Raw genomic sequence first — 14,615 nt, 5'->3', positions numbered from 1 at the left:
AAACAAAAATTTACTCAAATGCAAATCAGAAACGAGGATATAATAGTCTCCTATTCTTTATTATCTAAAAAAAAAATCAATAAAGTTTTGAATTTCTTGTATTTATTCAATTTGGAAAGAATTCCTACATAAGACTTTGACTCATTATATCAGTGAATTCTTATAAGTTGCATATAGATCACTGCATAACAATGAAGCTAAGAGTTTGGATGAAACTATTTGTTACTTATCATTTTATACTATTTTTTAAATAATTACACAAAGAAACCACCCCTGAGGATTAGAGACCTAGCCGTGTTGGCTCTGCCAGTCGGACTTATGGTAGTTGTCCTGGCAGCGTAAAACTCCGTGGGCTCACGTATTTTCATCTTTTTTCTTTTGTTGCAAATTGTTATTTAAACTTTTCCAATGATACAATGTTATAAAGCTACGTTGCTACATGTGTTTGTGTATAATCATGGTGAAAATGTTAAGAAATATCATCCTTTGCCACATTACTTTATATGGAATTTATAGTAATATGATTGTCTTTTGCTTGTTCGTTTTTTCAGTATAATTAGTGCATTCTGACCCTATAGTTTATTTCCTTATACAGTGTGAGTTATCAGTTGCTTCAAGAGTTATTTAATTGAATATAGTGTAGGTCTATTTTCTATATTTTAACTTTAATGTACAAAACTCTTTTTTGTCTTATGCATGTATGCTTAAGAATCAGCATTTCAATGGTGTTTTTATTTAAAGTTACAAAGGAAAAGGAAAAAAGAAGAGTAACTAGATTACGTATAACTTGAATTTATAAAAAAAAAAACTCCTTTTTATTAAATTAAAAAAAACTATATTTTTAGATGGCATAGATCACTTTACTTAGCAGAAAGGCTTCATAGATAGGTAGATTCGCAATGATTTAAAAGAGTAAGCTTATAAATCCTCAACCAGTGTTATTAAAATTGGTATGAATTTCTCCCTGGTGGGCAAGGTTTTACACTAATGACGTCCATGAGTGAGGTGGTTTTCCTGATTAATTATCGATAAAACTTGATCAAGACAACCCTCTTAAAAGAAAACCAGTTAATTTCCAGATTTTTTTTTTATTTACACAGAGAAACCACCCTCAGGATCATAGACCTAACCTACCCCTTGCCCCCAGGGAGCCAATTTTCAATTGAATCCCAAAATCATCCCATTGCCTATTTAAATCAATTGAATTTAGAAGTTTGTGAAAACTAAATTTATAAAAATAAAATTATATATATATATATATATATATATATATATATATATATAACCAATCTTTGAAATGACTTGTCTAAAAAACAACACAATTCATACTGATCTACTGTTCTTTTATTTTTGAACACCTGATTCACTTGATGAACCGATTTTAACAACATTGGCCTCAATTCATGGTATTCGGTTCGAATCCGGACAAAGCTGGACCCGAAGAAGCACGAGTAAAAATTCGGATCAGAAATCCATTACCGGACCGACCCGACCCGTTGACAATCCGTCATCGTCTTCCCCTTTCCATATATGGAGACGCAGAGGGAAAATGAGAAGAAAGACGACGGAGACAGAGGCAGAGAGAGAATGAAGATCTCACGATTTCTTTCGCTTCTCTGTATTGCATTCGCCTTGATTTCAGGTACTTTTATTCACTTAATTTATTTTCTCTTTGTTTTTCTTGTTTCATCGATCAAGAGGGAAAACGGGAGATCTGAATCGCTCGGACTATTTGACACAAGAGGGCAAAATTTCGCCACTAAGTCTTCATTTTTTCGAGAAAATTTTGTATGCTTTTCACCAAACGCTGGGTTGCAACGATCTTCGCAAAAGGGAGGGAGTGCTCCGATTCTCTATCGACGTCGATCGTCAAATTTCTTCGGAAAATAGGAGCCCTAGGATTCTCTTTCTTCAATAATCGAGTGAATTGGAAAGCTACGGTTAACTATTTGGAAAATCTTAGCCGTTCTCGTTCAATTCTTCGCGCATTCTCGCGGAATCGCTTCTGATCGTCGTTCTAATAAATTTCGCCCTTTCTTTTTCTGTTCGATGTGTCAGTTGTTGCTAAAAAATCCGGAGATGTCACGAAACTTCAGATCGGGGTGAAGGTAAAAGAACTCGTATTTTCCTTTCATGGCTGTTCCTTTTTTTCTTTTTTTCTTTCTTTCTTTTCTCCTTTTTTTTTATATTTATATGTCGACTTTTGTTACATTTGGATCTTTTTGTTGTAACTGGTGTAAAATTGGCGAGGTGAGTTGAAGTGTTGAACTACTAGTTCCAAATTTGTTATTGTTGTTGCTATTGATGATAATGTTGTTGTTCTCCAATTGGTTGCTCGTCGTTTGCACTGAACCAAGATGAGTGCGAGTGTTTGATTTTTGTTTTCCCTCAATGGATTGGTTTGCGTACACAGATTTAGATTATACTGCATGTTTACATCATAAAATGGGGAAACTTGTCAATGTGCTGCACGTCAAAAATTTGGAGTTGTTCAACAGTTGCTTGCCTACTGATGATCAATGTTAGGTCCTTTAAAATTGTATTGTTTGTATTTCTTTCTTTCGAACGCTATTACAACATTAGTCACATGAGATTATGGTATTCTGTTATTATAGCAAAAGATGGAAACTCGATATGTCTATATATGGGAAAGATGGTTTCGTCATTTGATCCAAGACCTAATGTGCAAGGATCACCTGGCATTAGTTTATCTATGGGTTGTATATTTTGCAATATACACTTGGACCTGCTCGCACCATTTGTTTCTTTTTGGAATCAAGTTTTCAATCGTCATGAAGTTTTCAAGCATTCCCTAAGCACAGAGGAGATGTCTCGACTCTAATAATGTTGCTCCTACATGCACTCCTGGCTACCATACAGTGCTCGCATACTTGTCTTACATGTATTGTTGTTTATTTGACTCTTAACATACAGTAGTCATCATAGACACTTTTCATACCACATGACATCATACATCTGCTGAGCCTTGAAAAAAACAAAAAGTATGGTTGGTGACTTGAAATTTCACTTTTCTAGGATGAAATGACCAGAATGTTAAAGTCTGAACCAATTAAATTTCCGATAACTGGTATCGCTCAGACGTCATCAAGGAGTTTCAAAACTTGACTAGGCCAGATGATAACCCTTATGGTTGGGGAAATTATGAGCCAGACACATGTAAATTTTAAAGATATTGAAAACCACACAAAATTTTTGCAGAAGGTAATTTATTTAATTTACAATTTATATGTGAAGGTACTTATCTGATGAGCAAAATAGCCCCTACTATACATTATCATAAATTAGGGGAAAGACACTGTTCTTTGGTCCGTAGATGCTTAAATGCCTGAAAATAATGTGTAAAGGTTGATATTAGAGATAGATGAAAACAATGATAATGTCATAGTCTTTTTTGTATGCTAATTGGCACTTCGTGGATGGTGAAATGAAGCCTTGTATACTTTGGTTAAGATTATTCTAAAAACTTGAATGGATGGGAATGTGCTATTTTTCTTTGTTTCCTCTTTCCTAACTTGTAAGATTATATACAATCTATTGTAGTTGCTGAAAATCATATAGTATTGTGCAATTCTCATTGAGTTTTTTGTTTATTATGCAATTTAGTTTCCACTAGTAATAGTGGAAACTGAAGTAATAAGCCTTAAGTGGTAGTTCAGTTCAGGAAATCGTCATATAGCATATGTGATAGAAAAGACATTAGTAGTAGTAGTATTTTATTGTTATTACTGAAATGGAACCTTAGGTCCTCTCAATGGATTTTAAATAAATCATTAAGAAAAGTTATTGGGGCCATAAGACATATACTCTGTCTTTCGATATATATTATAAATGGCTCATTTGTGTTTATGTTTACTTTAAATAGCTCACACTTTGTTTTGATGTCTTACTTATTTTGACTATAAAGTATAAATAAAAAAAATGAAAACAACCTTCTTCTTAAAATCTAGTAGTTTTTTGTTTTGTTTCTATTTATTCCTTTATCGAGCTCCCTTTGTTCTTATCCATCTCCTGTCTCCTCCACTCACCACCCATCCCAGCTTTCTCCTCTTTCTCCTCTTCCCCCACACACCACCCAACCCCCATTTTTCTCCACTGGATAGTGCTGGAAAAATAACTGGCAAACTTACAGCCATTTGATCACCAGAAAATTTGTCCTTGGTGTTTCACTCTGATCATGCCTTTGTGTTTCATTCTTGAGAATGTGTTGTTTCTCTGTACTGTGGATGAGTTCTGCAGCATGTTGAAGAGGTAGATTAGCATGAGAATGAAAGAGAAGGGCAATTTGTAATGAAAAGAGGCGGAAGCACCAATAGAGCAAAAGGCACTCTTTAAGAGTGACCACTAGAGCCAAGAACACAAACACCAAATGTGCACACACAAAACTCTCAAAAATAGAAAATGACTTAAAGTCATAAGTTGGATATTATTGAAGAAAAGAAGAGTGAAAAACCCATACATTTACAAGGGGGAACCTCCTCTTTATATAGGGAAGGAGATCACTAAAGGAGGACCATAAAGGGGGCTCCCTTCTAGTCGTTGGGAGCCCCAACGGTCATAAATATGACTGTTGGGGCCCCAACGACTAGATAGGTGGGGCCCCTTTATGGTTCCAAAAAGTAAAACAGAAAAATAAAAAAGGAAAAAGAAAAAGGGGAAAAAAGAAAAAAAGGTAAAAAACAAAAAGTACATATGGAATTACCAAAACACCCCTATCGGGTTTTTGGTTTATACAAAACAGGAAAAAGCTATATTATTATGTATATATACATATATACGTATATATACTTATATATATATATACGAATGTATATATGTATATATATATTTATATATACATAATTTAACATGCCCCCTCAAACTTTACGGGGAGAAGACCGAAAGTTTGCCAAGAAGAAACATGAATCGTGGAGTTGGGAGCGCCTTGGTGAAGAAGTCAGCCAGTTGATACTCTGAAGTGACATATGGCAATGTGATGGTCCCTTTGAGATATTCGTCTCGAACATAATGGCAATCCATTTCGATATGCTTGGTCCGCTCATGAAAGGTGTGATTGCTGGCAATGTATATCGCACTCTTGTTATCACAACAGAGTTTGGTGGGAGTGGAAATGGGAATGCCCATGTCACCAATGAGACTTCTGAGCCATACAATTTCCATAGTTGTCATCGTCATAGCCCGATATTCAGCTTCAGTAGATGATAAGGAGACCTTATGTTGCTTCTTGCATCTCCACGAGATAAGAGATTCACCTAAAAAATGCAAAGACCCGTAATTGAGATACGATCATTGGGATTTCCTCCCCAGTCAGCATCAGTAAAAGCAGTCAATTCAAGAGATGAGGAAGAGGATAAGAAAAGTCCCTTGGAGATGGTATTTTTGATATATCGCACAATTCTCATTACGGTCACCATATGAACCGTAGAAGGTGCGTGCTGAAACTGGCTCGCTGCATGAACTGCATGAGCTATGTCTGGACGTGTGATGGATAGATAGGTGAGGGATCCAATTAATTGACGGTAGGGAGTTGGATCTTCAAGAAGAACACCATCTTCAAGTTTTAGTTTTGCATTGATAACTTCGGGAGTCTCAACTTTCTTTTCATCAGATATTCCTGATTTGGTACAAATTTCTGCAGCTAACTTCATTTGAGATAAGATGTATCCTCGCGCGGAATAAGCCACTTCAATTCCTAAAAAATATCTCAAATAACCAAGGTCAGACATATCAAAAGTATCTTTTAACATAGACTTAACATCATTTACTCCCTTTTTGTCATTCCCAGTGATGATCATATCATCAACATACAACAGAAGCATAATAATGGAGTCACATGTCCTTTTAACAAAAAGAGCAGTGTCAGTATAGCAAGAAGAAAAACCTAAATTGATTAATACATTACTAAACCTGTCATACCAAGCTTTAGGAGCTTGCTTAAGTCCATATAAAGCCTTTTTTAATTTTAAAACTTTTCCATTTAAATTCATACCTGGAGGCGGTTCCATATAAACTTATTCATTTAAATTACCATTCAAGAAGGCATTTTTAACATCAAGTTGAAAGATTGGCCATTTTTTAACAGAAGCTATAGCAATAAGGGCTCGAACACTAGTCATTCGAGCAACTGGGGCAAAAGTTTCATCATAATCTACCCTATACTCTTGGGCATATCCTTTGGCTACCAACCTAGCCTTATATCTTTTTAATGAACTATCACTCTTAGTTTTTACTTTAAACACCCATCTTCATCCAATGGGTTTCTTGCCATTGGGAGGATCAATGATTTCCCAAGTTTGCGCCATTTTAAGGGCATCAAGTTCAAGTTCCATATCTTCATTCCAATGAGCATATTGTTTAACATCATTGTAATGAGATGGTTCATGAAAAGAGTGAAGAGCAAGTAGGCATGCTCGAAAGTTAGGAGAAAAAGAGTCATAAGAAACAAATCTATTTGGTATCTTGGGAATACGATTTGATCTTCTTTGAGAGGTCTCTTCTATCAACTCACTTTGAGAAAATCTTTCAAGGGCACAAGGAGGATTTCTTTCATTCTTTCTAGAGTAGACTTGTATTTGTCTTGAAGCATTTTCTTCTAAATTTTGATCATCATTTGGATGTTCAACAAGATCTTCATTAAGAGGTTCACTGGAATCAACATGATCATCCATGATGTTTTCTTGAGGTAACAAGTCAAATAAAAAGGAATAGTCAATATTTTCACTTGGTTGGTGCAAAAAACCATTTTCTTCTTCGATGAATGTGACATCTTTTGAGATATAAAGTTTATTCTTAAGCATGTCAAAACATCGATATCCTTTTTGTTTTTCGCCATATCCCAAGAAAATACATTCAATAGCCCTAGGAGAAAGTTTATCATTTTTGCGAGTTAAAACAAAGCATTTACATCCAAAGATTCTTAATCTTTTATAATCGGGAGACATATTGTAAAGTTTTTCAAATGGAGAAAGATTTTTCAAAGAAGATGAAGGGATTCTATTGATGAGATATGTTGAGGTTAAAACCGCTTCGGCCCAAAAGGATTTTGGGATATTTTTTTAAATCAATAATGTTCTTGTAGTTTCTATTATGTGCCTATGCTTTCTTTCCGCAAGACCATTTTGTTGCGGAGTGTTGGGACAAGAACGTTGATGACAAATTCCATTTTCTTTTAAGTAGCTTTGAAAATCATTAGACATATATTCACCTCCCGAATCGGACCTAAGAATAGATAAATTTCCAAAAAATTGATTTTTAACCATTGCATGAAATTCTTTAAAGAAGGAGAAGACTTCAGATTTGCGACTTAGGAAGTATATCCACGTAAATTGAGTGAAGTCATCAATAAAGACCACATAATACGAAAAACCTCATTTAGACAAAATAGGGGAGGGTCCCCACACATCGAAATGAACAAGTTCAAATGGCCGAGTGGTAAAGTAACTTCTTTGAGGAAATGAAGTAGCTTTAGATTTCCCAAAAATGCAATCTTTACAAGTCATGTGATTGTCTTTACAAGTATTGTTAAAAAAGGAAAAAGAGACATTTTTACAAAATTTGGATGACCAAGTCTCTCATGCCAAATTCCAATACTTTTGTCTTTTACAAGATTGCAAGATGACTTAGATGGAAGCGTCAAAAAGTCCATAAAATAGAGATCACCCCTTCTATGGCCTTGCCCAATCAGCTTCCCTGACTGGAGATCCTGCACTGTGCAATCTTTAGGTGAGAAAGAGACTTGGCATCCATGATCGGTGATTTGGGAGACGGAAAAAAGATTTAAATTAATTTTTGGAACGATTATTACTTTAAGAACAAAAAAGTTTTGAGAATTTTTGAAGTCAAGTGTTTCAATACTTTCAATTTTCAATGATGTTCCATCGGCCGTTGAAACATAGGAGGACATGGATTCGGAAAAAACATTTGAAAGAGAGTTTTTATGAGATGTCATATGAAAAGAAGCACCAGAGTCTAGTATCCACATACCTGGAGGTGATGAAGAGTAGGCGATGGTGGCTCCGGATGTTGAAGGAGAAGACTTGAGAAGGTGTTGGAGAACTTCAGAGATATGATTAAGAGTTTCTTTGATATCTCCTTCTTTGGTACTTTCTTCCTTCTTTGGAGAATTTTCTCCAACCGCGGCAATCTTTCCTTTAAGCTTTGGACAAACCGGTCTAATGTACCCCGGTTCATTACAATAATGGCATATAATTCTCTTTCTAGGCCCATTGCTATTTTTGTTAAAGTGGGGAGGTCTATATGCTTTAACATTCGATCCGGGCCTAGTAACGGCCAAAACTTCATCACTCTTAATGCTCAAGCCAAGTCGAGTTTCTTCTTGACATATCTCGGCAAGGGCATCTTCAATAGGTAAGGCTTTGCTTCTATGGAGAAGAGATGCCCTTACTTGTTCAAATTCCGGGCGAAGTCCATGAAGGAATTGAAAAAAGTGCTCATTTTCAATTTGTTCCCTTCTTAGCTCAATATCTTGTGGAGCAACCCATTTAGGCTCAAGAAGGGCAAGCTCATCCCAAAGAGGGGTTAGAGAGCTAAAATAGTCCCGGACACTCATATCCATTTGTTTGGTGGAACGGATTTTTTCTTGACAAAAAAATTGTCGAGCAAGATCCTTTTGGGTATACATACCCTTGAGGAAAAACCAAGCCTCATTGGCCCTTCTAAATTTGGCAATATTAGCACAATTTTTAAGGTCTACATTGTTCATAAACCATGCCAAAATTTTGGCATGGTTACTTTCCCAATCCTCAATTTTGGATTGATGTTCATTAATGGTTTTGATGCGCTCATCGCCATCTAAAGCTTTTTCAACCTCATTTTCAATTTTGGTGAGAACAAGAGAGGGTTCGGGAGTAGTTCCCATAACAAAGCCCCAAAGTTTCTTACCTCTTAGATGATTTTCCATAGCGGAGGCCCACATGAGATAGTTGGACCCATTTAGCTTAAAAGAAAGCTCCACTTTAGAGTCACGTTCCATCGGCACCAAATATACTTCCTTTCTTCAAAACTTTGAGAGGCACGCGTTCCAAGATGACAAAAGAAAAGCCCAATCACCAACCGAGCTCTGATACCATGTAATGAAAAGAGGCGGAAGCACCAATAGAGCAAAAGGCACTCTTTAAGAGTGACCACTAGAGCCAAGAACACAAACACCAAATGTGCACACACAAAACTCTCAAAAATAGAAAATGACTTAAAGTCATAAGTTGGATATTATTGAAGAAAAGAAGAAAAGGGTGAAAAACCCATACATTTACAAGGGGGAACCTCCTCTTTATATAGGGGAGGAGAGCACTAAAGGAGGACCATAAAGGGGGCTCCCTTCTAGTCGCTGGGAGCCCCAACGGTCATAAATATGACTGTTGGGGCCCCAACGACTAGATAGGTGGGGCCCCTTTATGGTTCCAAAAAGTAAAACAGAAAAATAAAAAAAGAAAAAGAAAAAGGGAAAAAAAGAAAAAAAGGTAAAAAACAAAAAGTACATATGGAATTACCAAAACACCCCTATCGGGTTTTTGGTTTATACAAAACAGGAAAAAGCTATATTATTATGTATATATACATATATACGTATATATACTTATATATATATATACGAATGTATATATATATAAGTATATGTATATATATATATATTTATATATACATAATTTAACAGTGTATGATGCAGAAGAAGGGGAGGGAGATGGCAAAGGGGAAAGGAATGGGAACAAGCCTTCAGTAGTGGACGAGGGAATAAATGAGGCTTCAGTTGCTTTTTCAATGGGGGAGGCAACGGAGTGGGAATTTTCAGCGGTGGGGAGACAACAGAGGAACTTCAAGCAGTGGCTATCACTGCTTATTTATGTTTATATTTGAACATCCAAATAGGGCCACTTTTATTTGTGAATAATTGTTTATAAAACTTATAAGTTTCATTTTTATTTATTGTTTATCACAATAAATAAAAATGCATCCAAACATGGCAATCAATTGTTCAACTATTGAATCTGAAAAGCAGATAGATGCCATTAGCCTTTCTATGATGCCACACGTTATGTTTTTCTAGTTCTCTACACTGAGCATTGGAGAACTTACTTGAATATGTTTCCATTAAAGAAATAATGATGCTTTGAATGCTTCATTGACTAATCCAAGGAAACCAAGAATGTAGGTTCTTACTGTTTAAGCATGGTAATACTTAGGAGTTTTTTGGAGCAAGAATCATCTATTGTTAAATTGATTGTTTACTAGATGTTGTATTGAAAGTAATGCAATCATGAAAGTATCTGAAAAAACAATGCCTTTTTTCAGCTTACTTATCATTGATGCACGGATGCCAATGACATGATCTTTTTTATTCCCATGTTGGTCTTTAGTTTGACACTTTATGTAACCTTGTCATGCTTATCTTCTTTGTGCTACTCTTTAATTGCAGTATAAACCTGAGTCCTGTGACATCCAGGCTCACAAAGGTGATAAAATCAAAGTGCATTATCGGGTATGTTGACATTTCTTTTTTAATGAAATAGAAACTATGGTTTACTTCATAGATATGCATTTTGGCGGTTTTTCTCACTGGAATATAGCCAATTATTGTCTGTGTTTTTTGGATTCAAGTATAGATTTCACATCTTTATCTCTTTAGTGTGAGGTTGGTGGACTTTTTATGGTATAGTTATTTCTCCATGTTCAACAATGAAGATTGATTCTCTGTTAAGTGACAAAAAAACATACATTTTTCATGACTTTCTGGCTATGGGTTGACTGGAAAATAGTGGAAACCTGACTTCCTTTTCTTTATATCGTTAAGGGTGTGTTTGTTGTCATGGAAAGCCCTTTCCGTGGAAACACACTCAGTATGAGGTTTTTTCTGCTGGCACTACTGCAGCAACACAAACATGGCACTCTATTTCCGTGAGGAAAGAGACTGCCCTTGTCAATAAGGGATCCCTCCTTTTCACAGTAATGTTTCCTAGTATGGAGGGAGGAGATGCACAGGGCGTTTGATTTGCCTTCCTCTCCGTAGCAGCAAACATGCCCTAAAATTCCAGGCAACGATGGCAAGAAAGCCACCTCTGACAGCTCTTTGACATTAGTGTAATTATTTAATTAAGAGAATTATAAAAACAGAATTTGCCATCAAAACATTATTAATACAAAATTTAGTTGGGAAAATATTTTTGATACATTCATTTTTTAAAATAGATATATGAAAAACTGTGATCCAAATAAGGCCTTAGGCTATCTTTTAGGAGCTAGGGACCTGAAGGAATTTGTGGAATTGAAAAAGTGAAAGCCCTAAATTTCTGGAACGGACAAATACTGCCTCTGTTTTTGGGTGCAAATATGAGTAGTAAATGTTGCAAATGCTTCTTCAAGTCTTCAAATGCCTTTTCGGTTCCTTTATCTTAAACAAACCATGGTGAAGGTGTCCTATCAAACCCAACCCAATTCCTGAATTCCTACCTCAGCTATCAGCTCTAAAGCAGAACCTTAAATGGGCTATACCCATGGTCAGAGATAACGGCCTCCTGATAATACCATGAGGTTTTCCTAGGACCACTTAATATTAAATGCTGTTTCTTTGGAAAATGTTTTTATTTAAATAAACAATGAAAATTTGAATATTTTAATTAAATGTTGTGATATTATTGCAACAATTTCATTTTAGAACTACCTTTAGCTTGTCATCATATTTTGGACATTTTTAGCCTTAAGTGCCAAAAGCCTTTATGATGTGATAAATTGAAAAAGGTAAACATTTGCAACTATGGCTATACCTGTATTCTAGAGGTCCATCTCAATGTATTTGTCTAGAATATATTCACTCTTTTTTTGCCTCTTTTTTCTTGTACAGCAATCAATGTGATATGACAGAAATATTGTATTTTTAGCCTTATGAAAATGCTCCTTTAATTGGAGTACCTGTTCATTTCTTAACATGTTACTAGTCTGCCTCTGCATCATCTCTCTAGCATTGATCCTTCTAATAATGTCTTTTGTAAAACTACCAACTTATATAATGTCCTTAGATGTCAACAGTCATTAGATTATGGCACTACAATATCTTTCATAAGCATAGCCTCTTGATCCTTTTTTTTTTAGGCAGTTTTGGGGATAACCCCCGTGGGATTCAAACCTGAGAGTCTGAGACCCCTTGTTGTGATAGTGTGACCTAACCATCCATCTGTCTTATTGGAACCCAACCTCTTAATCACTTGCGCGTAATTTTGTTGTACCCAATTTAAATGCCTTTCCTCAATCATGTTCACTAAGTTAGTTGTCTGAGGCTCTAATCTAACTTTTTCTAGATCCTTAAAAATCATTGGAAAATCTCCTTCATACTCTATATCTCTTGATAATTTACTTAAGAAAAAATGTGAAATTTGTTCTGTAGCATTCCTTTTCTTTTCTTATACAGAAGTATCTTTTGTCCTTGGTAATATTTAATATCTTAAAATGTATTGGTGGCTCATCCCCATGGTTATCTTAGTCTTTACTTCAGTAAAAATCTCTTGTTTCTCTTAAATTGCTTGCAGCAAATTGCCATAATCTGTATATTCCGTTATGCATTATGGTATTTCATTTAAACATGAAGGAGCTTGACTGCTTGAGCGTGGCGTCTATTGGTATTCCTGCTAATTGTTATTGCATCCATCAATCTTTGTGCTAGAAGCTTCTGCTAAAATCCTGAAGCTATTTTACTCTTGGTTAACTCTTAAAGTTTTCTGGCAGTTGAGACCTGATATTCTAAACGAGTCGAGATTATAGAATTGCTAATTGTGCAGTTCATATAAGACTCAGTTGCTATATTGCATGATTTTGCTCTTTTTTATTGTTACTGTTCTTTTGGCTACACAATGAACGTTGCTTGAAGTTACTTTTGCTTGATTGCTTGATCTTTTTCTTTTGGTGTTACTTCATTGCAATACTTTTTATGTTGCAGGGTGCACTTACTGATGGAACTGTTTTCGATTCTAGTTATGAAAGAGGTGATCCAATTGAGTTTGAACTTGGCAGTGGTCAAGTAATCAAAGGTCTACAATGATCCCTTTCTATTATCTGATTTCTGATCGCCAATGAATAGTCTTCATTTATTATGTTCTATGGGATATTTTTGGTAGGGTTCTAATCCAAAACATCATCTAGATGCTGCAGTTTTATTTTTTAGTCAAGCTGGGGGTTAACCCCAATGGGATCCAAACCTGCAACCCATCAGTTATGATGGTACAACCTAACAATCGAGTTATCTTTGAGGAAATGAGAAAAGAATACAAAATAATTTTTACTGGAAACTGTACAGTAATATGGATTAGGAGAGTTAACCATAGAGTTTACTTCTAGCTTTCATGTATGTGGTCAATCATTTCGGTTTCCATCAACTATCCAGCAACTGCATTGTAATTGTATGAATAATCTCTGTTTGTGCCTGGCTGCAGGATGGGACCAAGGTTTACTTGGGATGTGTGTGGGAGAGAAAAGAAAGCTGAAAATACCTTCACAACTTGGTTATGGAGCTCAGGGATCCCCACCAAAGATTCCTGGTATGTCATTCTCTATGCTCTCAAAACTAACAATTTCTAATCTTTGTATGCCTTTTGTTTTCCCCTTTGGTTATGTTTTGCAACTTTGGGGTGGATATCAGTTGAGTTTACCCATTTATTCCTATGGTCATTATAGTGGTCAGTGTTTTGCTTCTGATCCAGGTCCCTATTGATTCATTTGTTGTGCACATTCCATGCACATTCACTCTCTTTGGGTCGGGCATTTGCACGTTGCATTCATATGTTATTGTTAATTTGTTATACTTGTTCATCATATTTGTGTGCATTCATCTACATGTGGCATCTTTCACGGTCCATGTTTCACGCCAAATGCGATTTTGATATCAACGGTCATTGGTACTGGCAGGTGGGGCTACCTTGATTTTTGATACAGAGCTTGTTGCTGTTAATGGCAAAAGCTCAAGTAAAGGGGTTGAAGATGGCGAGCTGTAGCTGAACAAGTGCGTGAATTTTTTTAATGCAGGCTACATCTTTCTCATCCTTACTGATGTGAATTTAGTGAACTCCATTGCTTTCCTATTGGCCGGGTATCCTACTTAGCACTAAGGTAGCAATTAGGGCTCTATTGTTTCTGTTATAAGATTTTCTACCTGAAATTTTGAAATTCGAGAACCAGATTTTTTTTTCGCTGAAGGTCTTGTTGAAATACTTATACCTGTTATCTGTTGGTTAGCTTGAACGTTCAGTTTAATGCCTGGGAGAGTCTGAAAGGAACACATGCTATTGCTTTTGTTTTCCTTTCTCGGTTTTCTGAGGAACACATGCATGGGATATTATTTTTTTTTAATGACAGAAACGCTTGACCTTCCGTTTGAGCTCAATCTAGATGTTCAAGAAACATTTTTTTTTAATTTATAACCCAAAGAAACCACATCCAGCACAAAGACCTGGTCGTGCTGGCTCAGTTTGTCATACCGCCAGCGTAAAACTCCGAGGCTAGGAACCCTGCCCTGGGGCCGCCTATGCTGAGCGTCCGCTTGCACGGAGGGATGACGCCCATGTGATTGAACCTTGATCGCTGGTCAAGCAGTCAAG

The 14,615-nt window shown here is 36.0% G+C and overlaps 1 protein-coding gene across 1 annotated transcript; it reads left to right on the top strand.

Moving 5' to 3' along the window:
* The first annotated feature begins 1,559 nt into the window (after positions 1–1,559).
* On the top strand, positions 1,560–14,401 carry LOC149833280 (peptidyl-prolyl cis-trans isomerase FKBP15-1-like). The gene is made up of 6 exons (XM_090015031.1): positions 1,560–1,642; positions 2,059–2,108; positions 10,451–10,513; positions 12,962–13,052; positions 13,455–13,559; positions 13,927–14,401. Exons 1-6 carry the CDS (start codon positions 1,588–1,590, stop codon positions 14,010–14,012), a joined length of 450 nt encoding a protein of 149 aa, XP_089871157.1. The 5' UTR covers positions 1,560–1,587; the 3' UTR covers positions 14,013–14,401.
* Positions 14,402–14,615: the final 214 nt, after the last annotated feature.

Source organism: Nuphar pumila, chromosome 7 (assembly GCF_984573655.1).
Source record: "Nuphar pumila chromosome 7, dmNupPumi1.hap1.1, whole genome shotgun sequence".
Lineage (NCBI taxonomy): Eukaryota > Viridiplantae > Streptophyta > Magnoliopsida > Nymphaeales > Nymphaeaceae > Nuphar > Nuphar pumila.
Note: the sequence above shows the minus strand (reverse complement) of the source record. Positions and strands in the feature narration are given on the sequence as shown.

Coding starts and splice junctions, on each gene's coding strand:
- LOC149833280 (XM_090015031.1), top strand. CDS start 1,588: ATGAAGATCTCACGATTTCTTTCGCTTCTCTGTATTGCATTCGCCTTG. Junction 10,514..12,961: donor AAATCAAAGTGCATTATCGG/GTATGTTGACAT, acceptor TTTATGTTGCAG/GGTGCACTTACTGATGGAAC. Junction 13,053..13,454: donor CAGTGGTCAAGTAATCAAAG/GTCTACAATGAT, acceptor GCCTGGCTGCAG/GATGGGACCAAGGTTTACTT.